Genomic DNA, 24,224 nt, shown 5'->3' on the forward strand with positions numbered 1-24,224 from the left:
GATAGCAGTATGGGAGCAGATGCCTGTTAATACTCCTGCCTTTGCTAGACATAGCTGCAGAGTAAATGGCACGGAGTATAATGCAACCACCGTGTATGTAGGATAGCGTTCCCGCTAGGCTGTTTTAGCAGGGTGCGGCACCCTGCCCTCCTCCTGGAGGGCAAAAAGCACCCTGCCCTCCAGAAGGAGGGCAAAGAGCACCCTGCCCTCACAGGCTGCGGGTGCAGTCTTCACCCGCGGGACGCAGTGTCCCGCGGGTGGAGAAATGTGCGGTGACCCGGTCACCGCCGGAGAATAGACGCCGGGCGCATGCGCCCGGCATCTGTTCTACCTGTCTGCAGCACTTGGGGGCTGCCCGGCATGTCCGTAATTGCCGGGCATGCCCCCAAGTATGATGAAAAAGGGGATGCGTCTTATAGACACGCCCCCTTTTATGGCCACGCCCCCTTTTCGCCCACGCTCACAAAGTTGCCCTCTCTAGCTCCGGCACCCTGCCTGCCGCCGGAGCTAGACTGAACACTATAGGATACTAGTTGGAAGCAATATACTGGTCCTGTCTTATGCCTGGGTAAGCTGCAGGAGCACACAGACTAAATATGGCACAGTGCAACGAATGTATGTGACGAAACCTCACAAATACTTAGTTCTATAAAGGTGATGCACAGGAAAAAAAAAAAAAAAAACAACAGAATACACATGCATGTTAAAGTAATAGTCCGAGAAAGAACATTGGTCCTGACTGATGCTTGGATAAGCTGCAGGAGCCCACTGCCTAAATATGCGACATACTGGTCTTGTCTGACACTTTGGTGAGCTGCAGTCGCCCTTTGCCTAAATATGGCACATTGCAGCACACAACAGTATGTCAGGCCTCACAAATATATATATATATACACATACATACACACACACACACACACACACACGTTAAAAGCCACCTTAACTACATCTGTATTAGGGCAGAATTAGAGGAAGGTATAGATATATACTGACAGTTAGGAAACAAAGACAAAGACAGGCAGCACTAGCGTAAGTCACATACAATGCAGAAAGTATACTGCAAAGTGGCACTACAATCAACTGCCCAGATTCATTGTCTGGGAAGGCTATAGTGCTGCCTACAACAACCCAAGGGAGAGGTATGCAGGGGGACTGGACCACACGCTGGCCAGATATCTGCGATTAACCACCAGAGAAAATAGCCACCGGAGACCTCAGAGGGGTCATGGACACAGGAGGAACAGCTCAACAAAGCCAGGCCGCAGTGGAAAGGCACGCTGAGTTGAGGAGCCACTACAACAGGGAAGGCCGACTCCCCTGGCTGAATATTTACCCCTTGGACGCTGGCTTCCCGCACCTATACTGTCCCTGGTGGTCTAGTGGTAGCGCAGGGTATGGGGGGGCCTGCATTCACCTCAGCGCCTCCGGTCTGTTCCGAGACTGAGCGGCAGCACAGACGTCCAATGGACAGTCTGAAGGTAGTTCAGAAACTACCAGATAATAACATAAAATAGCTTTAGGGGCTAAGTAGCCCCTTTGCGTTAACAGTGACCCGACTCCGGCTGGGCACCAACTCAAACTGAGGTACCTCTGGCACGGGGGTGGGGTATAGGAAGGATGGACCAGTGCATCCTGGGAGCAAAAGCTTTAACTGCGTGGTGCCCAGGATACAGATCCAACCTATACCCCAAGGTCTTCCTGTTGAGCCTATGGACCCTGAAGAATAGAAAATACTAATAAAAAGAATTTGCAATGTGCTCTTACACAGCTATAATTTTATATCAGAGAACACATTTTATAAAAGACTAGTAAACTGCCATGCCAGACTTAAATGCATGCATGTGAGTATAGGATATATTACTGCATTATCTGATTAATCCATATAAAAGAAAAAAAAGGAACCCATTATCTAAAACAGGGGTTTTCAACTCTAGTCTTCAAGGCCATGTTTTGTGGATTTCTTTAATCATGCACAGTTGATTTAATCTAGGTCAATAGTTATCCCACCTGCTTTCAGACAGAAATCCTCAAAACATAACCTGTTGGGAAAACTTGAGGGGTGAGGTTGAGAACCAATGCTCCAGAAGGATCTGAAAGTTTTTTTTTCTCTAAACACTGCTGCCCAACACACACACAGCCATGACATCACCATGATCCTATTGCTTCTCCTTACAATTACTGGGGTAGTATTGTGAGGTAATGTTGAATGATAATGATGATCCACTTCAAAGAAAAAAAAAACCCTCAAGCAATCCATATGCATACCTCCCAACATGACCCATTCCAGGAGGTACGAAATGCTCTATTCCTGGATTTCCCTCTTAGTTTATGATTACACTGTACAACAAATAAAAACTTTTAATTTGTTTCCTTTCTAAAAATAGTCATATTACTAATTTGAGGTGAAGAAAAACTAAAATGATTTCAGAATGTTTTGACTATCTCTATTTTTTGAGCTACACTACTTGCACTATACTGTATGTACATTAGTAATATAGTTATAGTGAAAAGATATTTAAAAATAATCTGATAGTTTCTTGATAAAAAATAAATAAGTTGTTTAATTCAATTACAAATAAGAACACAAAACAAAACAAACATACAGCATACGAAAATACTATGTAATATAGTGGCCTATTCATGGGGGTGCTTTCTCTTTGCTTGTCGCTTGTACTCCTCTTCTGGGGCATCTCTTGTCACTGTACAACAGTAATGATTCACCTGCCCTGATATCTTTGTTCCATTGCTGAAATGTCTTGGTGGAATCGCTCACTATGCTTGTCACTCATTGCACCAGTTATCTTGTGTGGGTAATCCCATGAATCTCATATTTGAATAGGGGAGGGGACAAATAACCTAATCATTTAATTGGGCCATTAGGCCCCACCCCCTTTGCGCGGAACGCAGATTGCTGGTAAGATTCTCTCCGTTCTGCCCACTTCACTAGGAATCCCCCTACATCGTCATAAATGGGCTATATCTCGGAACTCAGAGCTGAGAGTTTTAAATGTCATATTCATTCTATACATGCTGAAATCAATTAGAAGTAACTATTTGCACATCGGAAACATTTTCATTGTTGTGCAGTGTTACCATCACCTGTGATGAAACACCTTTCTTATCAATTAACTGTTCAACACAGGTGAGGGCAATCATAAATTAAGAGGGAAGTCCAGGAGCAGAGCATTTTGTCCCTTCTGGAATGGGTTATGTTGGGAGGTATGCGTATGATACATTGTGTACTTACATTTTCTTTCAATTTAAAATCACAAATGACCAAGTCTATTTTTACTCCTGTTGTAGAGCAAATATATTTGCAATAGCTGCCGTTTAAAAGGTGGTTTGGAGGAAACACTTCTATTTGATTACAAAAAAAATAAAAAGTAAAGCAACCAACTGAAGATTCCATTACACATGCATTAACTAGAGATTTGTCCTTCACATCTTTGCTGCAGTCACGCCAAAAGGCCCCCCCTCAGCACACCAGGTTTCGTGAGACTCTGCTTGGGCATCTTTTTTTGCCGAAAATGCGACTAGGACGAACGAGCGGACTGTGCCAATTAATTTGATATGCAACACTTGTGTATCGGCTTCATATATTGACTCAGGTGCACACAGTCTGCTCGAACATCCTAGTCGCATCGCAACTGACACATTTTCATCAAAAAAATTAAAATAAAAAATGAAAAAAGAGCACTAGCATAGGACCTCGCGGCTCAGTCACGCCAGACAAGTCGTGCTGCTTGGCGTATTGAGGCTAGATATATGATGTCACATCTTTAACATGTTACACAGTATTCCTTATGTATATATCCCTAGCATATTAACTAAAACGGCTTGGTGACTAATAAGAGATCTATATGTCAGCCTCTAAAATAAATTACAGCGAGATAACCAATGGGCTACAATGAGAATAAGATGGAGCAGTACAGCAAGCTCAGGAACAGTATCTCACATGGAGCAAGAAACAACCAACCTGAAGGAACAATTTAGGATATCCATCATTTGACAGTCTATTCTGACTAATGAAAATTAATATCTTATTGGTTGCTTTGAGTTTACAGCACAGGTTCTACTTTAATCATTTGTAAAAGTAACCCTCAAAAGTCAGACAGAAGTTCTGAAAGCTACGGAAAGACGTTTTGCTTGGTTTCTGAACTTACTGTAGGACTACGTAAAATGTAAATGCCCCCATCCCCCCCACATACAGACTTGAAACATTCAGTAACAGTTGACTTCAACAAAACATTTGAAATGTCACTGCTTGAGGTTAATTTTTTTTTAATGTGCTTAAAGAGTCATGAATAAAAAAAAACTTACAGAAAATGTTGTTGCAAGCGAATTGTAGCACTGAAAATAAAGCAGTAAGTGATACAAGGTCTTAAATTACATTAAAAAAAACACCTTGATTTGTAAATTTTACAACATAACCCCATAATAATTGGGCTCCTGCCCATTAAACAGACTCTAAAAGTTCTTTGCAAAGCATAAAATGAGAATATATTGTTCTGCATTTTGTCAACGCTTGTTAACACCATTTATTAATTATGTCTCCAAGAGGGAATTTATATTCTACATATAGTATGAACAGAGTTTATTAACAACCTGGTGAATTCAAATTTATCAGATAGCCAAAGAAAAGCATTTGTGACCAAGTGAATGAGAACACTTCAACCTACACTTTTGGATGCTAGTGCATTATATGTTGAAAACAAAACAAAAAAATGAAAACTCTCATGTTTCTATATAGCTGAGTGGGGTATATCAAGAATTCTACTTGATGTGTTCCCACCCCCTCTCCCTGGAATAGAAGGTATGCACATCAATAGGAGTACAATTAAGCAGTTAAGTAGGTAGGTTAAAAAAAAAAAAAAAAAGTGATAACATTTCTAATTACCAAGGAACACTATTACAAACGGCGCGTATAGCCAGATATTTGTGCTGCTCTCATATAATCATTGTAAGCAGCATACGGAGAATAATCGGATTGCATTTCAGATGTGCGGCGGTAGTCCAGCTGCGATTTAGGCGGCGATTGGTGGAACGGATCCTGAGACTCTTGTGTTAAACGGCGATAATCAGATAATTCAGAGAAACGGCGGTCAGAAGCAAGCCTGTTGTCGAAACATAAAAGGAAGCTTTAATATGAGGGGAAAAATAAATAAATGCAATGAAAACCACAAGAGTTATACCCATATAATAAATAAATAAATATATATATATATATATATATATATATATATATATATATATATATATATGTGTGTAAACCTAAAATTAATTAATAAAATAAAAAAGGTTCTACATGGGCATTATCAACCTATAATTTGCACGGGTTTCAAGAAGTTGCAGTTTTAGTATCCTTTATTTATATGGCGCCATATAAATCAGCGCTTTATAAAGTACATTCTTTCCTAATCACTACTTTGTATAGCGTAATTTCTACATTTTGCACTTTTGAAATTTTTTAGGTTTTAAGTTGAAAAATTTAAGGACATGTATGCTCCAATAACCAGTTTGTTAAAAAATATCTATCTTAGATATACAGCCAGTGTACAACATATATTGAAAGAGCAGTCTCCAACAGCTATTTTTCTATTTAAATATCTATTTGTATATCTTGGCCAACAAGTGCGTATTAATAAGGTTTTTTGGCCTTATTTTAACGTCACATCCATAATCAGGATGTGTGAATACATAGGGCCAAATGTAAAAGCCTGCGATTTGCAGGAGCTGGTGAGATAGGAATTAGATTCAAAGCTGTAATTATTTTAAAAGCAACACAAAATTAGTTTTCCCTTTAAACCAATTTCCGCTTTAAATCAAATCACTATCTCGCCAGCTACAGCATATCGCAGGTTATTATATTTCACTCAGAATGTTAGATTTTTAGAAGCGTTCCTTTTTAGCATGCTGGGTAAATGAGAACAGAACTCCAACATGGATCATCTAGCACTACTGAAATTTAGCCCTCCATGGGGGCAACTCAATTTAGAAAGATACGGAATAGCCCTGGGAAGGAGTTCCCGGACTTATTCAATTGACCAAGCTGTTCAGTCCGACTACAGAATTTCTTCTCGGACCCTTCTAAGGTGAAAGAAGAAATTCGACTTAAGTGCAGGCTGCGATGCGGTTTTTCAGCTTAGCGTGCTCGAATAGCCTCACGGCCGGCACTTTAGATGGAGAATGCCAATTAGCGCGACTAAACACCCAGCTTAAGGCTCGGTAACTGGCATTCACCGGCTTAAGTGGTTGTAGTCGGACTTAACAGCGTGGTTAATTGAATAGCTCCAGGAACTCCTTTCCAGGGCTATTCAGCATTGCTATGAATTGAATCGCCCCCTATGTGAGAAATCCTCCAGCTGAGCAGGGATTCAGAGCTGGTTAATATATGCACTAGTCAAATAGATGAAAACATGCACTGTGTGTTGATTTAATTATGTGTATTAACCAATGTAATCTACTGTACTTATTGTACCTGAATGCATGAACCGAATGCTGCTTGCTCATTTAATTTAAATATTTAAATTGAACGTCTTAACAGCAAGACCCATGTCTTGAAAACAAATTACTAATTCGAAAAACAAAACATGCTCTTACCTACATTATAAAAAGGTTAAAAACCTAAAATAGCACGTCTTGTATGCAAGAACTACTTTTATATGGTCATACAAGCTGAACTGAAAAAAAAACAAAAAAAAAACAAAACTAATAAATGTTTGACATCTAAGATTTCAAATATATGTTTATAGGCTTCCTGACATGATGACTATGCCATGTAAAACTCACTAATGACATCTTGCTAAAGGTGCCCACACACTGGACGATTTTAGGCACGAGAAAGATGCATCGGAACGATAAATCGTTTAAAAACGTGCAATCGTGCAGCTTCCAGGAACAATAACAGTCCGATGAAAGGTCCCATGGGTCGTTTGTCGTATCTTCAGATCTTACCTACTGCAGTTAAGATCTGGCAACCTCTTTATCGATGCACTGGAAATCATCAAGGACACACGATAGGTCGTTAGTCACATTGCAAGATATCGTCTGTCCAGGAGTGCCGGTGAGTTGCCCAGGGAGTTCAAGGGAAATAGTTGACGACATTGCATCTTTCGCGAGTCGTCCTGTGTGTGGGCACCTTAAGAGATCTTATGTTTGGGCAATATCTGTTATTTTTTTTAAGGGCTCCTAGTAACAAGTAATTTTGTTTTTCTGTTGATATGAAGTTTTATCAACAACTTAAACTTACTACAAAGTCAGCGTTATTAATACATTAAGGTTGTATTACCCACCATATCAAGGGAAACCATAGCAAATACAAATAAAATAAAGGTTTCCCTATAGGGAAAAAATATTTTACAATGTCCTAGGAGGAGGAGTCATGACCATTCTCCGACTCCAGCTGCTTTCTTATGAAAGCCGCAAAAATAGCAGGTGTGCGCTTAGCCATTAGTGGTAATGATGCCGACACCACAAACCCTATACCCCTTAGGGGGCGATTTGTCAGCGCAGGCACTCAACGAAGCAATTCCATTGTTGCTCTGTTTGGGTGCAAACAGCTGCCGGAGTAGGCATTTCTGCCGGCTCCACCTGAGGAGACTAGCAGAAATGTGAGAAAAGTCATTGTTTGGACACCTAACCAGGACTTTAGACGGGTTTAGCCATTATACACGGCTAAACCCTGTCTAATTGGGCGCAACAAGCACAATAATTAAGGGGCACCAAAATTGAAATTGCTACTTTGGGCACCATTTATTATGGAGGTCCCTAAAAAAAATGAATCGTCCTCCCAAAGAGACAGAAAGAGTGGATGTTACAAGAAGTTACTTGTTTGAACCTGAAGGATACCTTAAAATGTTTAACTATTCCTTACGCTGTGCATTGTTCATTTCATCTCAGTAGCCGCACATTTAATATTTTCAACTTATCTAACTTTCAGGTCAAGCAAGTATACCTGCAGTGTTACAGCCCTGCAATAGTTGCTGGACTACATACCTTTGATAATCCTCTGCTGATTTATTGTAGGTTTCGGCGGCAGAGCTTAGCGGCGGTGAAAGACGAGAGCGCTCGTATATCGGCGCTTCTGTTGGTGCAGGCTGAGATGGGTAAGCAGCCTGTGCTCCTGTGGTTACTTGAGAAGGCTCATAACCAGAACTCTGCTGCGGACGATATGCACCAGCTAGAGCAGGTGACGACGCAAACGTGTTAGTGGCAGTCTGAGATGGATAAGCGCTAGCTGAGGTCTGAGCACTGTAGGACGGCGCCACCGAGGACATTTGTGACCCATATGTGGTAGACATGGATGCTCCTTGTGTCCCATAGCCTGTAGAACTTTGGGAGCCATAGGAAGATGTGGGTTCTGTGCCATATGCAGAAGACTGGCTGTTGTACCCAGTCTGATATCCATAACCAGATGCAAGAGCAGAAGCTCGGCTTCCATATGCAGAAGACCATGATGAAGTTGGTTGCCCCTCAAAGTTAGATGACAAGGAACCATACCCTGATGTCGGAGAACGGTATTTTGAAGCCAGTGCCTCATAGTATGCACTTGCGGATGGCCTCCGCAGCGGACTTCTGTCACGGGAATAGTATAGTGGGGAAGGCGGACGTGCTCTGCTTTCATAGGGATATCGTGCAGAATCTCCTGCATAGCGCTCAAGTTGTGATTTTAGTGCATAGGCTGCTTCAGCTGCTCTCCTGCGGTCATATGCATCAGCGCGGATCTGTGGTATATCTCTATATTCATGAGACCTACGTGGGCGACTGCCATGAGAGCTACCATTAGAGTTCAGAGGCTTCGAGGTTTTATTGGACATCTCCACGTTAATCCGTTTGCCTTTTATCTCTTTGCCATTCAGATTCTCGATAGCTTCCCTAGCTTCACTTTCTCTCTCCATATGAACGAACGCATAGTCTGATGAAGTAGCATACAGGGGGAGGAAAAGAAATATGTTACAAAACTTTAATCATTTATTACCAATAAAGTTCTATTTCAATTTTCAAATATATATGTTAAATAATAAAACTAATGGGGCATGGACTAAAGACTACTGTGGAATAAAATATGCCAGAAAAAAATATATATTGGTCCCTGATCCAAGCGTTTTTTCTTGATAGCAAAACATTTAAACTCCTGATACTGCAATTTAAAAACTAAAGTAATTCTATATGAGCGATAAACCTAGGCTTCACAACAATTAAGAATTCTAAAATATTTAAATAATTTCAAATGGAATCAACTATAATGCAGATATTTAGCTTGGTAAATTTAGGGCCCGATTCAGCAGTGGATGCAATACCGATATTTACGCAGTTCAAGCGATATGCCAGTGCGCACGCATCGCGAATGCTTTGCGATTACGTACATACAGAGGATCCATTTGCACAGTGAGTGTCATGTGGTCAGCCTTTGGGAGAGAACAGTTGGGGTGGTTAGGTAAACACAGGCGTGACAGTTTATACGCCATTTCATGGGCATACATAAATTAGCCATTGCGATGGCATTCACAGCATGAGAGCTCTCTGCATGCAAGGAAAGCTTCAGTGTTTGCAGCTGGTTTAACTTAAAGTAATGCTGCGTGACTGCGTCGATGGTACCGATGTTAACGCAGGAGACAATGGACAGATATGAGAAGGCAGCAGTAGGAGTCTATGCCGGCTGTGCTTTTGGCAGGCATTAGCATATTATCACAACTGCAATCGCATAGGCGTCCACTGCTGAATCAGGCCCTCAGTGTGATACACTTGGACAGTCTTATCCTGCATGAATGATGAACGCGAATACACACACAAATAATTAAGCTGTAGACATCTGCACTGTAACCGCAGCAGATAAAGAAATGTTATTCCTAGGTCATTTTTGTATAGCAGAATGTCATTTGTTACTGAAGAATATTATTTTATTTGCTAAACTGGCACTCCAAGTACCATATATTGGGCTCATTTCAATGAGAATTGAATAGAGCCGGAAAGGAGCTCCCGGAGATATTCAGCGCGCTGTTTTGTTGGAGAGTACCTATTCTTACACTCCTCGCGCCTTAAACATTGTGTTTAGTAACGAGATCCAACATTCTACCAACTAAACTGCCTGGCGCGATGCCGTTTCCGCGCTGCTAAAGGCAGAAAACAGCATCGCACCTTTAGTTTTTCCGGATTTCTGCTCGTACCCCAGGAGGGATGCGAGAAGAAATCCTTAGCCTGGGTTATATGATCAATGAATTGAATAGCTCCGGGAGCTCCTTCCCGCACTATTCAATTGCATTGAATCAAGCCCATTGAGTGCCAAACGATTTACTGTAAGTCACCTTAAAAATGTGACAGGATTTGGCTAGCAAACATTAATTTGTGCAAACTCTTCCATTATCAGCCCAGACAAGCCATACCAAAGAAATATGCATGTTATGGACACTTATAGAACATGCAATATTTTTTTTTCTTTTCTGCTTAATGATCCTGCACCTTTCACAATTTCTTATGCATCCATAAATATGCACACCGATGGAAGCAAAAATTAGAGAATAACTAACAAGTCAAATAATACAAACTAGTTCTGATTTTGGTCAGTTTAGATTTTATTTGGACCAATGTTTAAGTGTCAGTTTTACCAATTGCTGGTTCCAGATCATTCACTGAAAAGCTGTATGTATCCTAGACAACTACAATAAATATATTTCCTAGAAGTTCGGTGTTAAATAAAAGGTACTTGTGTACTTTACAAACTCATTGCAGAGAGAAACCAATGAATGTTTTAAATGGTACTTGTGTACTTTACGTTCACAAGTACTGAAAGTTGTCCGCTCACAAGATTATATCCCCCCTCTATGCTCACTTGGATGGTAGGGAATGACGCTAGACACTGGCTGATGACATCAGGGTCCTCTCCGTAAAGAGGATTTAGACATTACCATGATGGGATAATAATAATAATGAGTATAGGACACTTGGGTTCTCTCTGCAATGAGTCCGTAAAGTACGCAAGTAACAAATAAAATACTATTTAACATTATTCCCTCCACTATTACACATATTGACAATTGCAGTGGGCCTTAGGTATTTAAGAAACAAAAAGGTGTATTTCAGTATTCCTTCCTGGGTTCTGGTTGCAATTTAATAACAGGTTTTCTTAGGCACTTCTACCCTACTTCTCCCAAAGAGTAACCCCCAATGGGATAACTACCCCAAAACTGCAGAGATGATCATGAACTGTCTAAGGGAACGATAAGTAATCATGGGGGTCAAATCAACTGAGAGCAACAGGCAGTGCTTACATCACCTGGACATACAGTAGCACTATGATCACGCACTTTCCTTTGCAGGCCTATGGGTATGTGAAGGAAATGGCTTAAATTCACCACAAAGTCAGGGCAGCTTAGGGAGCCATTTGTACTGCACATCAAGGGCATTGTCTCTAAGGCGGCCCATACACTAACATTTTTTTTACACTATGTGCACTATTTAGATCGATTGCAACAATCAATCGCGCATATCGTGTGTGGTTTGGCATGCTGTACTACAGCGATGCGCGTCCCTGCCGTCGTACATCGGCATTGTAGATCTTATGGAAAAACCATAAGATCTGCGATCAGTCATGCTGTTAAATAGGTGTACAAAGCATCTTGTAAGATACATCATTTACCATTCACAGCAGCATGCGATGCATCGGGCTGAATTTGAAAACGTACAGAGTCGTACGTTTTCAAATCGCCCCGTGCATGGCACGTATAATTGTACTGACCTCAAGAGTATGCAGTTAGAACAAAAATGTTACCAGAATTATAATAATTTACAAAACGCACAAGACAACACAATTAAGGACTATTTCTAGGGCTCACAAATTGCTTGAAGAGATTGGAGTATTATTATGGAGGTATTAAACATTTGTCTAATTTAGCTTTCTATTGCAAAAGGTAAGAGGGGGGGGCGACGACGACGACATGGTACTGCTGACATGGCAAGATTTCCCTAGCTCCCTGAGGAATGACGTTGGATTACGTCAGGATACATCTACGGAAGGGTATCTATCCACTACCCTGCTGCTGAGGGAGCACAGCCGCCATCTTGTATCAGACACATAAGGAGGCCGCCATTTTACCTCACTAAGCTGCTTTACAGCCGCCCTCTAGCTCCCCTCCCCGATATCATTACCTTTCACCACATCGCACTCCACCACCCGCCCGTACACCTCGAACATGAGGCGGATCTCGGTAACGTCGCAGCTAGTGCCGACGTTGCCGATAAAGATCTTCCACGTGTTCTGGGGCCTGGGCTTGGACAGCTCCACCACCATCTTCTTGCCGTTCAGCTCATAGCCGTTCAGGCCAATGATCGCCTTCATGGCCCGGTCCACCCCGCGCATGTGGACGAAGGCGTACTGCTTCATGACCGCGCAGCTCACCACCTGCCCGTACTTCTCGAACAGCACGGTCAGCTCATCCTGCGTGGTCAGGTCATCCACGTTACCGACGAAAATCTTCATGGTGTCCTTCATCTCGGAGGCTGACTCGCGCGGAAATGCTCGAATGCAACCAATCGCACGGAAATACCCGGCGCCGCTCTTCTCCACTGAACAAAAACTGTAGTGTTATCCCCCCCTTCCCTCAGGGAGCGATATTGCTGGCTGTAGATTATCCCCCTGGCCCAGACACTGGAACGGCAACAAATAAATTTCCGCCTAGCTTTCACTGCGCATGCACCTCCGCCCGTGGGTGACCGGATATTGCGCAGGTATTTCCGGCGGGGGTCATGTGACTGGCTTGTTACGTCACAGTAGGCGTGCACTACCCATTAGAATGGCAGCCGTGGGGATAATTACATAAGTTGGGTTGGGTTCTGTGTACAGAGCTCCTGTCGCCATGGAGACGTAGGGCGCGATATACGGTGGCTGCAGAAGTTAGAAATTCCCTTCCTCCCTCCCCGGCCTTCGTAAACCTCTAATAGAACTGGCATAAGCCGTCACTAGTGTAATTTAGTGGTCCGGGGTGCTCACCATTATAGAGCCTGTTCTCTGAAGCGGGTCTATGATTTGTCAGGAGCTCCAGGACGGACAGGACCGGCCCTCAAAGGAATCTGTCTCTGTCACTCCACCAAGAATTCCTAAACTTCTATTTTTTTACTACAAAAAGATTGCATGGAGTAGGCACATTGTTTTTTTTTTTTGGAAGGATATCTTTGGTTGCTTGGGATGTTGTATTTTCCAATATTAACCATTGGCCAAAGTTGTTCAAAACATTACAACAGCAAAATTTGGATTTGCCCGTGTTTATAAAGTGGCATAGATCATTGGAGAATTCCAGTCCATATATGGAACGCCTCTAAAATTTTTGCAACAGGAAGAAACGCTCTTTATATTATACTAGCGACCCACCCTGACCACACAGGAGCAATTTAATCTTGCCAAAGCCCCTGCATCTCATAACCCATCCTATGCCATATCACCACCGCTGCTGCCTTGCAGCTGGCTGGGGAAAGGCAGGAGAATAATGGATGAGATTTGTATTGCAGCTAACATAAGCATCATCAGTACCATGCCCCCCGGGCTGGGGCACCTGTGCATATTTCCACAGCCTCCATGCACACCCCTCCCCAGCTACCGATGAGCAATGTCCTCTTTGCACAATGTACCTTGTCTTTCTTGGACGTCCTGTTGAGCTTCCTCACCGCGGTGCCTCTGTCCACAAACAGCGCTGATCTCCACGGGAGATGCCTCCAGTTGATTAAGGGCATGTTGCTGAGTGGGAACATTACGCTGGAGAGGGAGTACTTCATGGAGTGGTGGATGGTGTCCACCTGCAGGTTCAGCATAGGGATGGACATCAGAATCTGATGTGTTTACTAACCCTCAATGTTTTTGTTCCAATGGTAGTATTTTTACCCTTTGATGATGGCGGTCGTTTTTATTTTTAAATTCCTGATAGCTATGCCTCCCCTGGCTCCTACCTGTCTACTGTGTCTGCATCAGTGCATCTTCATGGGTTTGTCAGTGACCGTCTCTCACTCTGTCTGCCTCAGACATGACCCTGCTCAGTCCCTGACTCCTTCCCCTATCTAGGCTGCCACTAAGCAACAGGGCACATTACCATCTCGTATTGGCTCTCATAGAGTTAGTCAGAGCACAGCTCTTAGCTCTGCAGCAGCAGTCACTCACAAAGCACAAGTTTTTTCTGGGACTTGCTTCATTCCAAGCTTCAGTTTCAGATACTCTCTTGCTGTTTCAGAACCCTGGCCAACGACTATACAGCAGCTTTGTGCAAGATTTTTTCTGTGACTTCACTAAACTAGTCACTGCACGGCTCCCTTTTGTCACACATGATTCATACACCCAAACCTTCCTCGACCAATGCTGTATAGAATAGTCCAGTGGTTCTCAAACTCAGTCCTCAGGACCCCATACAGGTCACGTTTTGCAGGTCACCCAGCAGGTGCACAGGTGTACTTATTACTCACTGACACATTTTAAAAGGTCCACAGGTGGAGCTAATTATTTCACTTGATTCATTGTGGAGACATGGAAAACATGCACTGTTTGGGGTCCTGAGGACCGAGTTTGAGAACCTGTGGAATAGTCAAAACTCCATCAAAAACTGTCCAGTGGTTCCGGAGATTAGCCCGAACAAACACACAGACCCCTACACCAGGGATTTTATTTTATATACCTTTAGAGATATTTATATAGTACACACATCACACAGCTCTTTACAGAGAATTACCCAGTTCCAGTGAAGCTTAAAATCTCTCCCCTACAATGCAAATATAGAGGGAACGTACAAACTCCACACATATATTGATCGAGTGGGAATCAAACCCAAGGCTTGTGCTTGCTATATAGCCCTGAGGAAGTTGGCTGCAACAACATAGTTTTGATGGTTTCCAGATCATTTATGCTTGTGGAAGTCCATCTGGATCTTCCTGGAGTTGCAGTAACTGCTGGGAGCTCATTTCTGGAACTGGATGTAGTAGAACTACCAAAACATATTTAAAAAAAATAGGCAAAAATCAGATAAGCACTGAAATTGTAAAATGTATGTTTTTATCTTTATCCTAACAAACAATAAATATAATATACTATGTTATTGTAGGCTTTGACTGTGTCTCTAGGTACTTCTGGAATGTTCAAGTATTACAGTTAAATGTAATCTCCAGGATATATTACAGCTAAGGATTAGAGCCTGAACATACAATTATTTTATTATTAAATACCATGTGTATTAATTGTATTACCAGTACTGGACATTTGAATGTGTTAAGCTCATGTCCACTGTCTTGTACACAATATATAATCTTAGACATCGGACATAGTTTGAGATTGTATCATCATACGCGGTCAGCACCAGAGAACACTTAATTTTCTTTGCATACTGCCCCTAGAGTTCCTAGCGCCAGTAAGTCACATAACCCCCAGCCGCCAAGCAACTCTGTCAACCAGAACTGGGGCTCACGATCTCGGCAGCAATAAGAAGACATGCTACAAAGCATTGGATGCTAAGAGGTAAGATAGGGAGAGTTTTTAGGAAAAGTCAGTACCTCCATTATTGGACTCCTGTGTCATTAACATTGGCTGCCATATAGACAATGGAACGGATCTCTCCACCTACCCCTTTAAAAGGGGCTATAAACAACAATAGATTATTAAAAATATTTTATTTACTGCATGCATTGTGGAACTCAACACATTTACGACACATATATATATATATATATATAATAAAAGCGCTCATTTATAAATATTGCAACTTATATTTTGTCTTAAAACTGAGCTACTAATTAGACATATCAGCACGGAATATCTTATTTTAATTAGAAATGACAAAGTGTAAGTGGGGGAACAACTCTTTATCGTCACACGTGGTGTGAAAGTATGATCAGTGAGAGACAGTGCTCTCAAGCTAAAAATCTAGTGGATCCTTTAGGGAGCACCCTTTGTACAACAGTAGGAGACTGATATAATCCCAATAATATTGCAGAGAATCCTTGAGGATTGCTAGGTTTCCTTAAAGGAGCACCTTTAATACAAATAGCACTATGCGCTACTACACTTCTCTATCAGAAGATTGATAGGACTCTTCTCTTGGGAGATGTATTCCACATATGTGGTGTGCAGTCCAGCCAGACTATAAGGGAGCTGTATGTACTAATCAAAAGTCAGTGGTGGCTTCCTTTGGACACATGTGTAAAGTGAATTCAATTCCACATTACAGTTTATTATGAAGCTGTAGAAGCGGCAACAATTCTTTCTGGAGACCAAAAATGCATTGTATAATAATTTGGCTACTTTGTCAGCAGGGATCATCAACGTCGGACTCGATTGTCAGTCCGCGCCCTTTCAAGTGTATCCCATGATGGTGGCCCTGGTTCAAGTGTCTCAGAAACTGAGATTTAAAAAAATATATAAATATACTTGTGCTAGTCACATACTGTATCAACACCACAGATTTATTTGGCAACCATACAAATTATACCTTGTTTTTCTATTTTCAGAAAATACTACTGATTCTAATACGTAGAAAAGAATGCCCATTCTCGTGCCTAAAACATGGTATTTAGTCGCGAGAACTGGCATTCTCAGACTTAAGTGCCTGCTGCGATGCTGTTTCCGCCACGCTAAGGACAGAAAGCAGCATCACGCCAGTAGTTTTGTTGAATTTCTGCTCCTGGGGGGTATGCAGTCACATTGCCGACAGACGGAAATCCCGGGCGTCGATGTCCGCCGCCCGGCAAAATGCCAGCGACGATATCCTGATAGTGAACATCTGATGGAGAATCTGTGCAAAAAAAAAACTTCTGTGGAGGATGCCTCCTGAAAGTGAGGGCATACCAGAGAGACCACTTTTCGGACCAAGGCATCTGTTATTGTCTGACACCGGTAATCCGCAAATTGAAAAAGTCGACCTCCCACCCTAGGATGCCCCAGGAGGCGGCCCGCCCCGTTAGGCCAAGGGTTTGTTGCCCTGCTTAGAAGCTGGACTTTTTGGCTGCCCAGACCTCCTAGTGTGTGGTCTTGTGAAAACTAGCCGATTTGGAGAAAGTATTCCTTTGCTCTTCCCTGGGGACGAAAGGGGCAAAAGAAAAACTGCTTAGATTTTACAGCAGCCGTAGAGGGCAGCCCTGCTGATTTTGAAGCCGCCAGAGTAGACATTTTGTCTTAACTGCTCCAAAAAGTATCCTTCCCTGGAAAGGTAAGGTTTCCAGAGCCTTCTTTGATCCTGTATCAGCATTCCAGGATCTTAACCAAATGGCCCTGCATGCTATTACTGAAGCTGCTGATGCTTTAGAAGCTAAAATTCCAGCATTCACTGCAGCTCTTCCAAATACTAAGCTGCTTCCCTTATATGGAAAATATACATCATCTGTTTTCTGGTAGAGAATCTTCCAATGCCCATGTCTATTCCTCAAAAGCTCTGGCTACCCAAGCTCCAGCCATAGCTGGACAATTACCTGCTCCAGAAGCTGAAAAAAAATTGTCTTAAGACATGTTTCAAACTTTGTCTGTATCATCCTTCAGAGAGGATGCCGATGGAATAGGCAATGTAGCATTTTTAACTAAGTGCAACTAGGTACATTCAGAAGCTGGGAAAGGATACAACGATGTTAATCTTTTATTTACATAAAACAGTTTATACGGGTTACCCCATTCCTCAGTGAGCTGCTCAGATATAGGAAACTCTGTTTTGACCCCCTTTCGGTGGTGATTAAATAATGGAGCCTTCTCATTAGGAGCTGGTTCATCATCCTGAATATCTAGGATTGATTTAACCACCTTCCCCAAAGGAGGAACATCCACTGTGGATGGAAGGTCCTCTCCCGAGCTGGACTCTGGAGAAGAATCCTGTACATCAGCTGATTCCTCTGATAATGCACCTGAATCCAGAAAATGAGCAGATCATCTGCATTTAGGCACTTTAGTAATTACCTTCTTGTTTTCAATATTTAACAATCCCATACTCTGACTAGAGTGTCCGTAAACATTCCCCTAGTAAGGATCCATAGGAGGTACAAACATAGCATGCTGTTAACACCCTATACAAGAAGGCAGAGTGGGAACAGTCATGCGATCCACAACCTACTTCATTACATGAGAAAAAGAGGATATCCAAGATGGCTCTTGCATAGGCAAATTGGGCTGATGTGGTAGCTCTTTATAACAGGCAACACACAAACAATCCTTAATAACGTCCTGAGAGGACAAACTTGTCATACAGGATTTACATGAAATCAACAAAGGAGCCGCTGTCTCTTGTTTACCTTTATCTCTTGACATATTCAAAGTAAAGGAAACAATACAAATGCAATGTGACAGCCTTCACAAATACCATTAAATGTGAAGTACCCAAAAGGAAAACCCCCACCCCAGAGGGATGGAAAGAAAACAGTGCTAGTTATATTTGAGAGTCAGAAATTAAGGACAGTATCAATACAGCAGCTAGCAAACAGTCACATACAATGCATATGTAATATAATCGCAATATACTCTGAATCAACTACTCAACTGCAAGCAATGGTAGGATACAGAGAACTGTGTACCTTAGCCAAAGGAGAGATATACATGGAGACTGACCCAAACCCTCCTGAAACAAACAGTAGCAAACAGATGGTGGGCTGTGAGAGTCTAAAATACACGTGGAGGGTAGGCAGGGCGACCCAGACAAGCAAAAACCTTATGGAAGGAAAAAAAGCATCGGGGGTGGAGCTGCCAGGGGAGTATCTACCTCCCCTAAGCTGCATCAACCAGCTGGGTACGCTGGCCTCATGGCAGCAGATATCGTCTGATGCCAGGGATCGGCAGCAGATGCATAAGGCCCCGGCGGTCTAGTGAGGACGTGTACAATCCCGGGCCCTGACAGCAGCGGCTTCTGGTGTGTCTCTGACACCAGAAGCAAGGACTGCTACAAGCAATTCCCCATAAGCGAGGACTCTGCTTACCTGACAATGCCGTGCGCAGTTGCAGTCCAGGTCCCAGCGTTACTGCTAGCAAGTTAAGCTGAGACCCTCTGAAATCACCAGCCCAGTTACTGGCGTTTTGGCCCAGCGGAGGTAGATGGAGTTGCAGTATCTGCGTCTTAATACAGATGCTGAGTACTGCTAAATCAGAACATAAGAAATAAAATAAAAGCTTAGGACTGCCTGAGCAGTCCAGTTAGAAAAGGTGCATCTTGATCCTGCAGCACCAAACGTACAACTGAAGGCCTGTGGCTAGGGCTGGGTTATATATGGAGGAGAACCTAGGGCATCCTGGGAGCTGAAAGCTTTAACTGTTTGGTGCCTAGATCTCTCCAACCACATTACCCCCATGGTATACCTGTGGATCCCTATGGACCCTGAAGTGACACTTGTCACTTCAGGCCTACATTCCTCCTTCTCCATGTCTGATTGTGGACAGGCAACTTGAAGTCGCATCTGCATGCAGACGATCAAACTAAGTATCGTAAAGTCAATGAGTGTAAGCAAAGGGCAATTGCTGCTATATAAATTAAGGTTTTAACACTGTCAATTTTTTTTTTTTAAGAAGAGTATGTGTGGTATGCACTACAGCGGGTAAAATAAGTATTGAGCACATTTTTCTCAGTAAATATATTTGTAATGGGGCTATTGTAATGAAATTTTCACCGAATGTCAGCAACACCACATGCACTCCACACATGCAAAGAAATCAAACCATAGATGTCCATAAATTAAGTTATTTGAAATGACACAGGGAAAAAGTATTGAACACGCTTACTGAAAATTTAATACTTCGTACAAAAGCCTTTGTTGGTAATGACAGCTTCAAGACGCCTCCTGTGTGGAGAAACTAGTCGCATGCATTGCTCAGGTGTGATTTTGGCCCATTCTTCCACACAAACAGTCTTCAAATCTTGAAGGTTCCGTTGCCCTCTTCTGTGAGCTCTGATCTTTAGTTCTTTCAATAGATTTTCAATTGGATTCAAGTCCAGTGATTGGCTGGGCCATTCTAGCAGCTTTAATTTCTCTCTGAAACCAATTGAGAGAGTGTCCTTGGCTGTGTGTTTGGGATCATTGTCTTGCTGAAATGTTCACCCTTGATTCATCTTCAGCATCCTGGTAGATAGCAGCAGAATTTTTTCAAGAATGTCACAGTACATTTTTCTATTCTACCTTCCTTCAAGAATATGAAGTAGGTCAGTACCGTATTGCTGAAAAACAGCCCCACACCATGATGTTCCCTCCTCCAAACATCACTGTTGGTATGGTGTTTTTGCAGTGCCATTTCTCTTCCAAACATGGTGTGTATTATGGCATCCTTCAATTTTGGTCTCATCTGACCAGACTATATTCCAAATGTTGTGCAGCAAACTTTAAACAAGCTTAAACATGCTTTTTCTTCAGCAATGGAGTCTTGCGTGGTGAGCGTGCATACAGGCCATGCCGGTTGAGTGCATTCATTATTGTTTTCTTTGAATTCCAGGTCTTTCTGAAGCTCTCCACAAGTGGTCCTTGGCTCCTGGACAACTCTTCTGATAATTCTTTTCACTCCTGTCAGAAATCTTGCAAGGAGCACCTGGTCGTGGCTGGTTTATGGTGAAATTATGTTCTTTCCACTTCCTGGTTATGGCCCCAACAGTGCTCACTGGAACATTCAGAAGTTTAGAAATCCTTCTGTAACCAATGCCATCAGTATGTTTTGCAACAATAAGGTTGTGAAGGCCTTGAGAGAGCTCTTTGCTTTTACCCATCATGAGATGCTTCTTGTGTGACACCATGGTAATAAGACACCTTTTTATAGTCCATCAGTTGGGACTGAACCAGCTTATATTAATTTGCACTGACAAGGGGCAGGATTGCTTTCTAATTATTGGCAGATTTCAGCTGGTGTCTTGGCTTTCCCATGCCTTTTTGTACCTCTTTCTTCATGTGTTCAATACATTTTCCCTGTGTCAGTTATGGGACAATCTCAGGCATGGAGATGTATATAGAAACACCAGTGACTAGTATAAAATCCTGTGAACACACCTGGCTGGTTTGCAACCTGTACTAAGGCACATCTGGCTGGTTTGCAGCCTGTACTGGGGGGCACATCTGGCTGGTATAGACAGCCGGTATATATTTAATTACAAAAAAAATAGAATATTCAGCGCTAAACCTCTCTAGACATGTGGGATGCACTAAAGGTGCCTTAAAATTGGTATATGTGTCATATATTCTGCATAAAGTAATATCGACAGACTGTGATAGCAAGTACAAAAAAGTGTTTTACTCTGTTAATGAATAGAAATCATACAGTATATTGCCTATCACTTTGAACAATACATACATGATCAACTTTAAAATATATATTTATATATATTTTAAAGTTGATCATGTAAGTGCTGTTCTAGCACTTGACTTGTCAGTAAATCAATATCCTCTATATAGGCGCACTTAGCTGTACTGAGACCCTTGTTAGAGATAGGGATTGGTAGAATTGTCAGTGACTGCATGTGTGGGAGAGAGAATAGCGGCGTCCCGCTATCTCTTCCAATACGTGCAGTATAATTGTTCTGATGTAGAAAGTCTAGTTTTAGTCAGATAATGGTTATGGGATGCTGTTGGTTGCCAGGGTGGAGGAGAACCACTCAGACTAGGGTGCATGAGCTCCGGACTAGGGTTGTATTGGCTAGAGACGGAGTGAGTGATACGTCTAATTAAAGTCTGTACCCTGCACTCCGGCTGTGTAGCCTTACAGTCCCCTGTCTTGGGAGGTGGAACCGCTGGATGCGACAGCTCACGATCTCAACCTGCTTCCGCCTCCGTTACAGAGATTCACCTGTCTTCCTGTCGCTGCTCCGTGTCCTCTGGTCGGCGGATGCGGGTGCCCATCTTCGGTGTCCTGGTGCTCTGTTACTTCCTGGTCACGTGTTACTTGCTGCTCACATGGTGTGGCTTTGTATGGGTCTCAGTATGCAGTGCCTCTGTTCAGGGAGTAACGGGGACATGGAACCAATAGTAGCTTGGGTGTATCTCCATTTCGACCAATGTATGGTCTTCCTCTGGGAGTTGTAATTACTGTACATGCTTTTTAATTGTATTTTTACAAAATCTCTACTAAATCTGGTCTTTCTCCATGGGTGGTTTTTGAAAATTTTTATTAATATTAATGAATAATTTGTTGCTGATCAAATGCTCTCTGACATTTGGGTATGATATTAAAGAAAGGAACATGATGATGTTAGGCTAATATATAGAAAAAATACTTAAGTACAGTATAAACGAAGTTTTTTTTGTTCTGTTAATCAAAGATCCATTTTATTAATCTAGAATACATTACAATACTCGGATTTAGAAATTTAATTTAAAAAATACATCTTAATACAACTTAGACAATGCATTGCATTATGGAGGATCACATATCATAGACACACACATTAGCTTAAGAACACACTTATAAACGACACCTCCATGTTGCTCTTCAATTTATATTCTGTCATTAAAGAAAAAAAAAAAAAAAAAATCAGCTTTAACAAATGGAATTGCAATGAAATTCTATAGTTTACATTTCTTGTTTAACTGAATGACTTAATCCAAGCACTTGTTCAAATAGAATTAAAAAAATAGGTATATTGAAAAAAAATATATATAATTACTCTTCCATTTTATCCTGTTTCAAGAAAGTTAAAAAAAAAAAAAAAAAAGGTAAATTTTAAATACTTTTGGTTTATCTTTTTTTTTTTTTTTTTAATTTGCATGGCAGAATGAGTGGGACTATAGAATTTTCTTGTGAGCACACAAGAAAATTGTGCGTTTTAGACTAGGTGAAATTGGTATAAAGTAAATTAAACTGTCTCTTATGTCCACTGCTTCAATAGAAGTGAAGGATTTCCTTTCAGTAAACAATGTCCCTCCAAACATAATGGGTGAGTTTTCCCTCTCTAATGGTACTCCGTAAGTACCAAGGAACCTGGTGATAATAGTCGCAGACTGTTTTTGTGATTACTCAAGTAATCTGGGTGGATATCTTATGAATTTACTATAGGATTATATTAGGCAAGATTAGAACTCTGTACAGGTTAAATTACAGGTGAGCGTACGTTGTCTGCAAGTTTTTTCGGCCTGGTCCAGCAATTGGATAATCTCTTTCCTCCCAAATGGTCACTCCATCACAAGAACAAATTGTCTTTGCATTTTCAAAAAGACCTGCAGAGCGTGCAATGATACCAAAAGCCAACCTGGTAAAGATGACAATGATGTTAAGGTACAGAACTGTGTACAGAGCAAAAACACAATATTTAAAGCAGAGATGCTCACTGATTTTTATCCTGCCTCCCAAGGGTTGTTGATTTCTTGCAACCACAAAGAGAATGTTTTGCCTATTTGGGAAACATGGAGTCCGAAAAAAAAATTGAGTCTGCATTTGGAGTTCTATGCCCCTAAAAGTTGCACGTCTTTGATCTAATAAAAAAGGCAGACAATAAACTTTCTTTTGGAAAGGTATCATTATTGCAAAGACAAATAGTTTGCACAGAAATTTCCCAATTTGAAGTCTGTCATATACTCTATGAAATCTTTATCCTTAGGGACATTATTTACAGTGTTGGTTTTTGATACCATCATAACATTTAATTTTCAACCCAGTGCGGAGTTAATTTGTCTTTACGTTACAACGATTTCCCTTTAAGCTTCTGAAATGAAAGCTTGTTTTTAATAATACCTCTAGAAAGAAATCAGTAATACTGTTTAGTTGAATTTTCTAACGTTGTCTCATCCTATTTTCTTTTTTTATTGAAAGTGATCAGATTATCAATTAATTTGGTCATTTAAATTTAACTAATGAATAAACGGTCATCTATACATTTTGTTATTATTTAGCAATTTGAATTACAAATTAAAAGAAGATTGAGATGTAGCATGTGTGGCCATCTTATGTGCTTGAAGACTACCTGGACGATTCTCATTTACATTATTGTCATGTATCACCCAATGTGTATTACCTTTTATTTCCAAAATTCCTTCGTTCAGATTATAGACATGGAGGGGTATTCAATATGAAACGAAAACTTCGCTGTCGAAGTTTACGTTTCATATCGGAGATTTTACCTGCGTTAAAGTATCGGGCGCGCGCCCGCTTATCCCCGTATTCAATATGAAATTAACGAAAACGGGAGCCTGCGAACTTGGATTTGCGTAAAGTTACGAATCTTTCCTTAAAAAAATTTTAGGACCCCCCTAAAGTTGTAAAAACATGGGGGATCACTATGGGTACCCCCGTTTTAGCCTTTAAATGAAAGTCAGGGATTTAA

At 41.5% G+C, this 24,224-nt stretch overlaps 2 protein-coding genes across 3 annotated transcripts in view; both read right to left on the bottom strand.

The window, feature by feature from the left end:
- Positions 1-4,264: 4,264 nt before the first annotated feature.
- On the bottom strand, positions 4,265-12,723 carry LOC148529268 (uncharacterized). Its single transcript, XM_088468296.1, has 3 exons — positions 12,145-12,723; positions 7,996-8,914; positions 4,265-5,114 (listed from the first exon to the last, which is right to left on the bottom strand). The coding sequence occupies exons 1-3, from the start codon at positions 12,485-12,487 to the stop codon at positions 4,910-4,912; spliced, it is 1,467 nt and encodes a 488-aa protein (XP_088324422.1). The 5' UTR covers positions 12,488-12,723; the 3' UTR covers positions 4,265-4,909.
- A 9,441-nt stretch (positions 12,724-22,164) lies between these two features.
- CCS (copper chaperone for superoxide dismutase) overlaps positions 22,165-24,224 on the bottom strand; it is a 91,377-nt gene continuing 89,317 nt past the window's right edge. The window contains exons 8-9 of one of the 2 annotated variants that reach the window (XM_088468407.1): positions 23,016-23,153; positions 22,166-22,408 (exon numbers count right to left, since the gene is read on the bottom strand). In XM_088468407.1, coding sequence (XP_088324533.1) covers positions 22,402-22,408; positions 23,016-23,153 — 145 coding nt within the window. In that variant the 3' untranslated portion in view covers positions 22,166-22,401. Of the gene's footprint in view, positions 23,154-24,224 lie in introns of both variants that reach the window. The other variant, XM_088468405.1, reaches the window with a different exon arrangement.

This window comes from Taudactylus pleione, unplaced genomic scaffold (assembly GCF_031769625.1).
Source record: "Taudactylus pleione unplaced genomic scaffold, aTauple2 ptg000085l, whole genome shotgun sequence".
Taxonomy (NCBI): domain Eukaryota; kingdom Metazoa; phylum Chordata; class Amphibia; order Anura; family Myobatrachidae; genus Taudactylus; species Taudactylus pleione.